Source organism: Sciurus carolinensis, chromosome 11, assembly GCF_902686445.1.
Source record: "Sciurus carolinensis chromosome 11, mSciCar1.2, whole genome shotgun sequence".
Taxonomy (NCBI): Eukaryota; Metazoa; Chordata; class Mammalia; order Rodentia; family Sciuridae; genus Sciurus; species Sciurus carolinensis.
In genome coordinates this window covers 11,998,071-12,010,298 of record NC_062223.1, presented here as the reverse complement: position 1 = coordinate 12,010,298, position 12,228 = coordinate 11,998,071, and the positions used below count along the sequence as shown (strand labels likewise).

At 57.0% G+C, this 12,228-nt stretch overlaps 1 protein-coding gene across 3 annotated transcripts; it reads left to right on the top strand.

Annotated features, from left to right (window-relative positions):
- The first annotated feature begins 3,326 nt into the window (after positions 1 to 3,326).
- Positions 3,327 to 11,999, top strand: Lgals12 (galectin 12). Of its 3 annotated transcripts, XM_047518111.1 has the most exons (10): positions 3,327 to 3,414; positions 3,636 to 3,846; positions 5,278 to 5,366; positions 5,475 to 5,688; positions 6,435 to 6,554; positions 7,069 to 7,107; positions 7,682 to 7,708; positions 8,265 to 8,353; positions 10,778 to 10,928; positions 11,425 to 11,571. In XM_047518111.1, exons 2-10 carry the CDS (start codon positions 3,778 to 3,780, stop codon positions 11,569 to 11,571), a joined length of 945 nt encoding a protein of 314 aa, XP_047374067.1. In that variant the 5' UTR covers positions 3,327 to 3,414; positions 3,636 to 3,777. The 3 variants fall into 3 exon arrangements, with proteins under 3 accessions (XP_047374067.1, XP_047374064.1, XP_047374066.1); XM_047518108.1 differs by lacking the exon at positions 8,265 to 8,353 and having other exon boundaries at positions 5,475 to 5,682; positions 11,425 to 11,999; XM_047518110.1 differs by lacking the exons at positions 3,636 to 3,846; positions 8,265 to 8,353 and having other exon boundaries at positions 3,348 to 3,414; positions 11,425 to 11,999.
- Positions 12,000 to 12,228: the final 229 nt, after the last annotated feature.

Below are 12,228 nucleotides of genomic sequence, written 5' to 3'. Positions count from 1 at the left end.
CCCCAATTAAACTGTTCCTACTGACTTTGTTTACCTTGAAGAACCCTTCCTGACAATAAATCCCTCTGATGTGCTTCCCTTTAAATAAAGGATTCATGGGCTTTTTCCTTTGCTAGGGATCAGACCCTTCCGGTCTAATCCACCTACCAAGCCCCGACTTGTGAAACTATATTTCTTGTCTTTGTGTCTTTTTTTTCTGAATATTTCTTCAGTCCTTTAATTTTCCCAGCCGACTCAACCCTCCTTTGGTTTTCTGGCCCTTGCTGCCCAGATGGTAGCAAGACCCTAGAGAGCTGGATAGCCCCTTCCATCATATCAGAATGTTGAGGTAGCTGTCTGTGAACCAAGAATCGGCTGTAGGACTTGGACCTCTCAACCTCCTGAGAGAAATAAATCTCTGTTGATTTTAAAGTATTCTTTTATAACACACCAAACAGATAAGAGAAATGGTATCATGCTATATGTTCTCTTCTGCAACTTTCTCCTTTCAAAGCCATTTCTATAATGTATTGTTGTCTAGAATCGTAATTCATTAATTTGTTTTCTTTTCCTTTTTTAAATTTTTTATTTTTGACTGGAATTAAACCCAGGGTGCTGTACCACTGAGCTGCATCTCGTCCTTTTTTGAGACAGGGTCTCACTAAGTTGTTGAACCTGGCCTTGAATTTGTGATCCTCCTGCCTCAGCCTCCCTGGTTGCTGGAATTAAAGGCATGGACCACCATTCCTGGCTCTGCAATTCATTTTCACTGTTATAAAATAGTCTATTATGTGCTTATACGATGATTTATCAATCCAGTGGCAAAGCCACTGGGTTGGCTAGTTGTTTGACTTTCCAGTTTGGAGTTGGAAACAATTGAAAAGATCCCAAAGTGTGCCCTGGTGTATGCATGTAAGAGATCCCATGGGATTTACTGTGTAGGAGGATACACAAATTATCAGTTTCATCAGTTTCAGTTCCATCGGCAACTTGTTAGAATTCTTCTTTATTTTACATCTTCTTCACTACTTAGTACTACAACAATTCCATGTGAGTCAACATAAAATAGTCTTTTACTAAAGTTTTAATTTGCATTTTTCTGGTCACTGATAAAATTGAGACATAGACACACAAGTATATACATATTGGCCACTTAGATTTCTTCCTTTTAAAAAAGTCAGGCAACCAAAACACCATAGAAGAAACTAATAGGAAATGGTTGAATAAATTCTAGTAGATCAAAACAGTGGATTTCAAAGGAGTCATTTAAAAAAGTGCTTCCAAAGCACATACACCCTCTGTGGTATTTCATATGAGGTATTAAGAGAAAGCCCACAGCACAGTAGGATGTTCACTCTTGCATAACAAAGTGCATGTGACATGCACATATATAAAGAAAAAGAGTAAGTATACTAGAAGCAAAGCCCAAAGAAAGACATTCGTGTCTTTTGCATGCTTTTCCTCAAAAATATCTTTTTATTGATTTGCAGAAGCTCTTTGTATATCATTGATATTTACCTTTAGACCATTATACTCATTTGGATATACAGTCAACCCTCCATGTCTTCAGGATCTGCATACTCAGATTTAATCAAACACATTGAAAAAAATAATCGTAATTATATGCTCCCCAGCGGAGCTCAGTGGTAGAGCAATTGCCTGCCATGCACAGGTCCAGGTTGGATCATCCCACACTGAAAAAAAATCATGTCTATATTGAACATTTACAGACTTTTTTTCCTTGTTATTATTCTGTAAGCAATACAACTATTACGTAGCACTTGCACCTTGATCTTGGACTTCCGGCCTCCAGAACATTTAGAAATGTTCTGTTGCTTAAGCCACCCAGTCAGTGTTATTTTGTTATGGGAGCCCTACCCAGGAATACAACCTCCCTCTTTATTTCTCAGCAAACGAACGGAGTCTGGGTGGGGAAAGGGTCCCTCTGACCGTGGGCCACGAGGTCTCTGGTGCTGGGGCTGAGACCAGGATCCAGGTCTGATTCATGCAGGTTCCCATGTCCCCGCTCAGCTGGTGGCTCCACCCTTGGTTTTCCTCCCAGTGTACATAGATCACTCTTCCTGAACACACCCCTGATCAGATTTCCCCACAGAAGCACCTTCTGCCACCCAGTTCCTCCCACCAGCAGGGTCTGAACACACTCCTGGGCTCAGAATCCAGAGTCCGGTCCGTTATGCCCTGTGCCGGAGCTTCTCAGATATTAATGTGCTCCAGAGTCGCCTGGAGGGCATGCTAAGATGTAGACTCCTGGGCCTCGCCTCTGGAGAGGCCTCTTCACGGGGCTGGGGGAGATCCCCAAATTTTGCCTCTCCAACAAATTTCCAAGTGCTGTGAATGCTGCCAAGGAGCACAGGCAGGGTAGCCATGGCTCAAATGCCTTACCCCAGGACCTCGTGAACTCTCCCCTCCAGCCCATACACTTGACCCTTTGCCCAGCTGGTCCTGCCAGGAATTGCCCACTGCCAAGTCTGACACTGTGGTCAGATCCAGGGACCTCCCAGCTCAGGGTAAGTTGAGTTGTGTTACTCTTTGGTGTGTGCCTGTGTGTGTGTGTGTGTGTGTGCGCGCGTGCACCTATTACACATACACAGAAAGACCTTTTGATCAGTTCCACTCCCTGGTACCTTTCCTGCCTCCCTCCTCCCTCCCCTGCCCCCCTTTATGCCACAGGCCACCCTCCTATTTCCATGGCCTCCCTTCCCCCAGCCCCTGGGTTTTCCTGTGGCCTCCCTCCACATGTGAGGGAAAGCATATGGATACTTATTCTTTGGTCTGGTGTATTTTGCTCAAAATCACGGTCTCCATTTCCATCCGTTTCCTGCAAGTGAGATGATTCTGTTGTTCTTCATGGCTGAGTAAAACTCCACTCCAAGGGCAAGTCTTCCTGACGCTCGAAGCAGGACTGGGAGGACTCCTACCACGCAGAGGTCTGAGCCCACTCAGACACAGGCTGCTGAGGACACGGCAGTGGCCACCCTCTTATATGCAGGTGAAGAGATGAGGCCCAGAGAGGAGGCGAGCTGCCCAGGGCACACAGTGCAGGGCAGAGGCTGAGCAGGAATCCAGGTGTCCGGGTGCAGTTCCTGCTCCCCCTGCGGCTGGCTGCCTGCCTGAGCCGAGGCCTGCCTCCCTCCCTTTCCTCGCTGCCTCTTTCTTTCTTTGTGACCCCAGCTGGTCCTTGGCACTATGGCTGTTGCTGAAATGGAGTCACAGGGGACCATAAAACTTGGGAAAAGGAGAGTGGAGAAAGGGCAGGGAAAGGAGGGAAGGAGAAGAGACCTTTAGTGACCAGGGGAGGAAGAATGGGAAGCCCCACCCCCGCCTCCCCCTCCACTGTCCAGGAAGCTGGGGACGGGGCTGCTGCTGGAACCTGCACGCCTGTGCAACCCGTGGTCCGACCCACTGAGGACTCAGGTGAGCCCAGAGAAACAAATCCAAAGAGGCCAGCGTCTGGCTTCCCTCCGTGTGGTCACGAGCTTCAGACCCAGGGGGCCAGTTCCTTGGTGGCTCAGTGCCAGTCCCACCTTGGACGCGGAGTTTCCGCCGACCAGGGCAGTCCAGTCAGAGCGGCAGGCTTTGCTCGGCACCCTCAGGCTGGGCGGGTGTGACTCTGTGGCTGGACCCCACCCTGCCAGGTTGGCTCCAGGCGGCGTTAGGACCCTGCGGAGCGCAGGTGAGACTAACAGCTGGAAGAGCTCCCTGGCCGCTGAGGACCCCGCAGGGGAAGGTGGGTCCTGGTCAGGATCCGCAGCCCCAGTAGGAGCGGCCCCGCCCCTCATGTCACCGGGAGAAACCCTGGACCCGGTTCCTGACAGCTTCATCCTGCAGCCTCCAGTCTTCCACCCGGTGAGCAGCTGCCTGCATCTGGGACTTCCTGGGCCCCAGGAACCTCCCTTGCCCCTGGGCAGGGACTCCCCCTGGGTGCTGGGCTGGAGAGGACCTCAGGCTTGGGCCCTGCTTCCCCAGCACCTGCCCAGTTCTGGAAGGCTCTCTTGAGGTTAGGACAGTGGCTGAGCAGCTAATTGCATGTGAGTGGCTGCTGGACATTGGTAAACTGGTGACCCAAGGCTGTGCCCCTACTGGGAGAGTGGCTAGCAGGATGGGGGAGAGGGTGGGATCCTTGCAGGGGACACTGATAAGTGGGAAGGGTGGCCTCATCTCCAGCCTGGAAGGGACAGTTCCAGGGGAACCTCCCAGCCAGAGTTGGGGTTGGGGGTCCCTCTCCTCCTCCTGTTCATGAGACTTGAAGCCAGGCGATGCCCCAGGGGACACCCCGCGAGCACGCACTAATCCTGCCTTCCCTCACTTGGCGCTCTCCTCCCCCGAGGGCCTCAGATAATTACACACCCTGCCTGAGCAGTGGAAGCCTCTGAACTGCTGAGCCCTGCTAAGCTGCAGGTGGGCACTGGCCAGTGGGGACCCTGGCCTTCTGTGTCCCCCCAGGAGCCTGCAACATGGACTGAAGCGGGTGCCCAGGCCCCAGGACTGCTTGCTTCACAGGCTGGGGTCTGAGGCCGGGAGGGCAGCGCTGGGCACTCCAGCTCCTTCTGGGTGGTTCAGGTGCGCACTGCTGGGAGTTGGAAGCAACGCGTGAAGGCCACCCTCTGAGGCTGCCCGAGTTTCCTGCTGCGCCGTCCACACTCCTGCAAACAGCTCTGCGGGGACCCACAGTGCCAGGCGGGGCCCTGAGCCCAACAAAGGGAAAGATGAGGCTTCAGCTCTTGGGAGGCCTGTGGCCACCCAGGGAAAGCAACCAGAGAGGCAGGGACTGGGACGGTGTGGGGTGTTTGAGGAAGGCCAGGAGGAAGGCCAGGAAGCCTGCGGGCCACTGCGAGGTTCCCCTCAGGCTCCTCTTGAGGGTCAGCTCTCAGCTCCAACTCGTCCATGCTTTTTGCCTCAAGGTCCCACACTCTGGCCATTAAACAGTCCTCAAGAAGCCTCAGTAGCAGGCTTCTGGGGACCAGGGTGGCACCAGTGAATGACAAGCTTCAGTGGGAACACAGCAGCCTGTTGCACCCTGGGAGCTGGGGACGGCTAGCTGGTTGGTGCTGCAGGGGAACCAAAGGGGCTTCCCCAGCATGATGCAGCTTTGATTTGTCCAAGACAGGCAAGATGGCGGAGGAGGGTGTTTCAGAGAGAAGGGATTTTTTCCTGTAAGGACGTTTTCTGTTTGGGGTAGGAAAGCTGATTGGTCCTGTTCCTCCCTCCCCACTCGCTGGACATGGGGTCCCTTGGTCCTTTCTCCAACCTGCATGCATGGTTTCTTCCCTCCTTCAGGTGATTCCGTATGTCACAACCATTTTTGGTGGCCTGCACGCAGGCAAGATGGTCATGCTGCAGGGCGTGGTCCCGCTGCGTGCCCACAGGTAAGAGGGAGCTCAGCTCGGGCGGCATCAAGTCAGGGGCTCCTCTCTGCTCTGGGAGCTCGGGGGTCTCCGCCCAGAACAGCACTTGAGAGCCGCCTCCCCCGCCAGGTTTCAGGTGGACTTCCAGTGTGGCTGCAGCCTGCGCCCCCAGCCGGACATCGCCATCCACTTCAACCCCCGCTTCCACACCACCAAGCCCCACGTCATCTGCAACACCCTGCTCAGCGGACGCTGGCAGAGGGAGGCCCGCTGGCCCGGCCTGGCCCTGCAGAGAGGGGCCGGCTTCCTCATCCTCTTTCTCTTTGGGAACGAGGAGGTGAAGGTGAACGGAAGGGGTGGCGTCCAGGGTCCTGAACTTGTCTCCTTCCACCCATCCTTCCCTGGACCCACAGGGCAGCTGGAAAACTGGTGCTGGCTCAGGAGAGGCCTCGACCGCCACGGTCAAAGGCGGCGCTCCAGCTGCCAGCGCAGGCTCAGCCTTTCCTTCACGGGGAGGCAGGTGGATGCTGGGGGAAACCCAGGCCTGAGCGAGCTGTGCCCTGAGTCCCCAGCCCCTCTAAGCCACTGAATGCCTCAGCTCATCAAATCCACCCTCCACCCTGTGAGGGGGCACTTCATCCCCATCTTACAGCTGAGGCAGCAGGGACAGGAGAGGGCTCTCGGCAAGACCCCGGCCTCTGAGATGAACTCCTGCAGGAAAGACAAGGCTCTCCAGAAGCCTCAGGACCAGGCAGCCAGGGAGAGCGGGACTGAGGGCGAGGACAGCGCCAGCCTCTCCAGCCTCGCTTTCCTCCCTGTCAGTGGGGTTGAGGACGATGCTCTGGGTCTGCTGAGAAGGGGACGGGCTTGCTCGGGGGCAGGGAGGGACGTGGAGTGCCAGCGCTGCCCTCTGCCAGCTCTGGGACCTTGGAAGGCCCCTAACTCCTCTGTACAGTGTGCTCACCCTGCGGAGCTGTGTGAAGCCACATGAGGACACCTCTAGGCTGAAGTCCTTGCCAGAGCTTGGGACACAGTCATGAGCCCGCGAGGCTCAGCTGCCGCTGAGCCTGGCCCCGTCTGCCTCTCCAGGTGAGTGTGGATGGACGGCACTTTCTCCACTACCGCTACCGGATCCCGCTGTCTCGGGTGGACACCCTGGGCATATTTGGTGACATCTTGGTGAAGGCTGTTGGATTCCTGAACATCAGTGTGAGTGCTCTTGGCCCAAAGCTTGGGGTGTCATGGCCCATCGCCGAGCAGGCCTGGGACCCTCACACCCACCAGACCAGGGGACAGAGAGGCCTATAGGCCAGGAATAGCCCAGGGGCAGGGGTCCTCCGAGGTGTCCCATGTGAGGGAGGTGAGAGAAGAGACGGTGATGGCAGAGAGGGAGCAGGAGCTGGTGGCAGGGTCTGCTGGCTGTGGGGTCAGGTTGACGCTAAGAGCAAAGGCCAGAAGGGCGAGATCTGGCACGTGGGCCCCCAGGCTGGGCTCGCCGGCTCTGTCATTCTCCCCTGATGGACTGATTCAAAATACAGGTCTCTGGGACCTGCCCCCTGAGTCCCATTCAGTGAGTTTGTGGGCCTAGGATTTGGCAGGTTCCCAGCACGAAATCCAGGAGCCACTGAGAGGCTGTGTGGGAAGCAGGGCAGGGCGGCTGGGGCCAGGCAATGGCTGCGGGGCAAGCAGGGATCCTGGACGTTGTTCTCCTCTTTCTGGACAGCCGTTTCAGGAGGGCAGCAGAGAGTATCCCACGGGACACGTGAGTCTCTGGGGGCAAGGCTGGGCCCTGTGGTCGGGCAAGGCAGGACACACCAGTGGGTCAGTCCCTGCTCCCCTGGGGGGCCTGCAGCTGCACTGCTCGGGTCCAGCTGCCTCCCTCCTGCTGGGGTCGGCATGGACGGGGCTGGCTCCTTCCAGCCCAGGGTCAGCCTGGACTTGCCTCTGCCAACCACCTCCAGGGCCAGGAGGATGGGTGGGGACAGGCTGGCTGGAGGGGCCAGGACCCTAATCCCCATCAGGAGTCACCTTCTGGTTGGAGCTTTCTGTTCTCAGTGACCCTGGGAGGAGGCTGGGGTGGCCTTTTGTGACAGAAGGGGAGACTAGGCCCATGAACTTGGTCCAGGTGTGGGATGACCAATCCCCTGGCCAGTTCTTCCCCAACATCCCAGGGCTGGTGGGCCTCTGGGTTCAAGAGGACCCACTGGGGCTCCAGTCACTCACCCTCTGCTGTGAGCGACACAAACCCCAAAGCATGGCCAGGGTGGAAGGAGGGTAGTGAGAGGGACCTTCCCCAGGCAATACCAATGGCCTCCTGTGCCTTTCCTTCCCGACAGCCCTTCCTGCTGCAGAGTCCCAGGCTGGTGAGTGATGCTCCCTCCTCGTGTCCCCTGGAGGTTGGCCTCCTCTCTGCTCCCTCAGGGCTGGGTGGACCACCTGGGTAGGAGGCTGCGAGCTCCCGGGGGTGGGAAATGCCCCTGGTCTCGGGGTTTCCCTTCCTCTGTGGGAAACTGCAGCTGCGGTGGGCCAGGCAGCTGCAGCTGAAATCCGTCCTCATTTGACCTTTTCTCCACTTATTCTGCACAAAGATATTTGGTGTCTCTGTGCCAGGCCAGTGTCAGGCTTCACGACAGAGGCACGCAGCCGTCCTAGCCCTCCATCCGGCCATTGCAGCTCAGGTCACAGCTCGGGTCAGGCACATGGTGCTCAGACACTGGGGCGCTGGGCTGGGCCTGGACGCAGGGGACGCTCTCAGCAGCCTGTACCAGTGTCCAGTCAATGAACAGAGCTGCATTTCCCTGTGCGGCAGCCACTCGCCTGGCCCATGTTGCGCCCTTGGCCCTGGGGGTAGCCCGTGCGGCTGTTCCTGGAGGCAGGCGACCCTCCCTGAGTCTTCCCGTTGTCCCCGCGTTCCTTCAGCAGGTGCCCTGCTCACGGGCTCTTCCTCGGGGCCTCTGGCCTGGGCAGGTCATCATAGTTCGGGGACTGGTCTTGCAAGAGCCCAAGGAGTAAGTATCCAGCAAGCGTCACCCGCTTCGTTTCCCAGCGCTGCCGTTTCACCCCTCCTTCCGGCGGGAGGACGGAGGAGCAGGGAGATGGCCTGCCCAAGGCCACAGAGCCATGGAACCAGCGGGCCCAGCAGCCCCAGTGCAGGAGCCTCTTCCCTCCTGGTGCCTCTGCTCAGCCTCGAGCCCTGCATCTCCATCCAGGAAAGGGCCTGTGCAGACACAGACGGAGACCCCGAGAGAGGAGGTGACCTTCCAGAGAGACCCAGTGCTTCTTTTAGGAACAGCCAGGGCCCCTGAGTGGGGAGAGAGTCATGGGAAGCCAGGACTTGGAGGCCAGGACTGGGAGGGACAGGACTGCAGGGTGCTGCCCGGCTTCTCCTCCAGGGGGCGCACACGTCCCGAGCTTCTGCTCAGGTCTGTTCAGACAAGGGCCTGCCAGCCCACCTGGAGCAAAGGCACTGGGTGTTATGTCTTGGGAGACCACATTGCCAGGAAACTTGCCACCTGTGCAAACTTAGGGCAGCGGCTTTTCCTCTCTGTGCCTCAGTTTCCTTATTTGTAAAGGGTCTAATAATCATGCTGGCTTCAGGTTGGTGCTTAAAATAGATAGTACCTGGCACCCGGTGCGTGTCCCGCCTCGTGGGTGGTACCGCGTTGTCTTGGAGAAGGCAGGGAGGGGAGCGAGGCAGCACCCTGTCCTCTCCCTGCTTCGTTGCCGTCTGTTTTTAAGTCACTGACACCTACACCTTCCCTGTGTGCTCCTGATCGCACATAAGATGCGTGCATGAAGCCCATCCTGGCTAGTATGGCTGCGAACACAGGCGGGACTCATTCCTGGCTTGCCTCTCGTTAACTGTGCCTGCTTGGGAAAGTCTCCTGAGTCTGAGTTCCCCATCAGATGAAGGAGGGTAATGTCGAGGTGATGGGAAATGATAAGGTGCTCAGTGATCAGGTTGGCACCCCCCCCCAGAACTTGGAGGCATGTGGGCACGTTCATACCCTGTGTCCAAACCGTGACGCTGGTATTGGTGACACAGCAAATAACCTAACTGCCATCTCACGGGCTGTCGATGCACATTTCTCAGAGGACAGACAGGCCACATAAGTAGGGAGGACCAGACTAGGAGGGGTGCGGAGTGGGAAGACCATTTCCCAGGCCCAGTCACGCCCGCTTATTCTTAAAGAGAATTTGCAAACCCTCTTTTACATAACCTCTGTTGGCAAACAGGTGTGAATTTACAATGGAGAACACTGTGGGCCCGCAGAACCTTCCTCAGGCAGGCCTGCTGAGGCGTGGGCGTCCCTCAGACCCTTGCCTTCTGGGTCCTTCCAACATTCAGCCCTTGCCTGCTCCTTCCCACAGCTGGAGATGTGGGAGCCTGGGCCTGGCGTGGAGCCACTGGAGGCCTCAGAGGCCCTCCCCAGGAGGCCTCTCTCGACTGTCCCTCGGGCTGCGTCCTCTTTGCTCCCACCTGCTTCTTGCTGGGATCCAGCCCACAGCAGCTGCAGGGGTGGAGAAAGGTCACTTCAGAAGACACAGAATAGTCTGGGGGTCCTATTGGGAGGCAGCAGGCAGGCAACAGAGAGACCCCCCAAACTGGAGTCATGAACCCTGCCCATGTCCCAGCCTGAGGCCCCAGGGCTGCTCCTAGTAATGGAGTCAGTCCCCTAGCTGGCTGTCCTCACCTTGAAGTGGCCCATAAACCTCACAGCACAGGCTTCTGTGAGGATTAAGGCAAAGGCAGACCCTGGTTCCTGTAGGACACCTACTGTGCGCCAGGGACTTGCTACTCTTCAGGGACATTACCTCCTTGGTTCCTACTTGTTTTCTTTGTGTGTCCTTTTGAGGTTAATTTTGTGTCCTATAATAATATTTTAAACAAAAGCTGTCATTTCAGTACTTACTACGCACCAGGCGCTCTTCTAAGTTAACCCTTACATTATTTAATTCTAGCAACAACCTCTGAAAAGAGACACAGCACTCTTACCATCCCTGAATGACGTTAACTGGACACAGAGACATTAAGCGACTTGCCCGAGGTCACAGGACTAGAAGGCAGCAGGGCCAGGGTGGAGCACAGGTACCTGGCTCTACCCACTAGGCTGCCTGCCAATACCTAAGACCATACTTGGCAGGTTACTGAATAAATGTCAGCTACTGTGTCATCATCCCTGTCACCCCATTTTTCAGGAGACAGTTTGAGGCTGAGGCCGGGTAACACCCCGACCCCCAGTCAGGAGACTGCACCTCAGGGATCAACCTCAGGTCCTCTGAGCCGCCACGGGTCCCAGGCAGCAGCCCGAGCCTGTCAGAGGAGCACAGCTCTGGAGTCTGCTGCATCTTCCAGAGCCTGCTGCTCCCTCAGGGGCTTCAGCGGCCTGAGGACAACGGAGGCTGATCCCCTTCTCTGGCCGCTCCTGCAGGTTCGCTCTGAGCCTGAGGGACGAGGCCGCCCGTGCTCCTGTGACACTCAGGGCGTCCTTCACAGACAGAACGCTGGCCTGGGTGTCGCCCTGGGGACGCAAGAAGCTGATCTCAGCCCCCTTCCTTTTTCACCCCCAGCGATTCTTCGAGGTGGGTCTGATCCAAGCGGACACACCCCTGCGGGAGGGAGAGCAGAGCGGAGTTTCCAACGTGATCTGGAGACGGGGCCTATCCTGGCAGGGTAGATGTCATCGGGCTGGGAAGCCAGGCCAGCCCAGCAGAGAGCACCTCTAGGCCCTGGCCCTCAACCCTCCACACTGCGGCCGGGGTCTGGGGCCCAGTAGCCAGGCGTAATGAGCGCAGGCGGGGCCAAGCATCATCTGTGCAAAAGCTCCCCCGGTGGTTCCAGTGTGCGGCCAGGGTGGAGAGCCCCTTCTCAGTGGGAGGCAAGTTCGGTTGGGGAAGGTAAACTGAGGCCCAGGGTCAGTTAACAGCTTCGTGAGGGCCACAGTGGGCTGGTGACAGATGGCCTCTCTGGGTCTCGCGTTCGCATCCTCCAAGGGGAAGAGGCTCCAGACGGGTAGCACAAGAAGCAGGCAGTGAGGGTCTGCTGCAATCCCACCACCCACTCAGGCCTCCTTCCCAGGTGCTGCTCCTGTGCCAGGAGGGGGCGCTGAAGCTGGCACTCAATGGACAGGCTGTGGGCACCACCAGCCTGGACCAGCAGACCCTGGAGAGGCTGCGGGAGCTCCAGATCCGTGGAAGCATCCAACTCTACTGTGTCCACTACTGAGGAGGATTCCAAGGGGACCCGGCCAGAGAGAGGAAGGCCAGTCCACTCCCAGGGCCCATGGACAGGCCCACTCTGCGGCCTTCACTAGACCCTCCTCCCGCCACCGTGGTGTCAGGCCTGGTTCACGTCCGGGTCACAAGCCTACGGCTGCAGGGGAGCTGGGCCCCCAGCAGAGGAGGCACTGGGGGTAAAGGTGGCTCCAACTCTGTCCTCCACCAGGGGCCTGGATTTGGGTCATCTTCCTTCAGGCCCTAGCGCCCACTCATGTGGACGGGTTTTGCGGCCTGATAAGAGTAGTGAAAAGTACAGTTGTTTAAAGAATTCAGACATTTATTTCATTCTTACCTAGAGGTTCTGGAGAAGGTGGCCCAGGCCATGGGACAGCTCTGCCCCTCCTGCCCTGGAGCTCTCTGGCCCTGTCTTAGACGTCACTCTGCCGTGACCAGGCCACAGCCCCGGCCATGTTGTTGGAGCTCCGCTGCTGCCCTGTCTGGGTGTCGGCCACTGAGGAGCCACAAGGAGACGAGACCCCCTATTTCCTAAGCCCAGGCCCGGGACCGAGGCTCTCTGTCCACGCTCCCACCTCATCAGCAAGCGCTCGGTCGTAGGCGTGACCTCTGTCCAACGTGACGCACACCTCAGCTGCTCACGACCTGG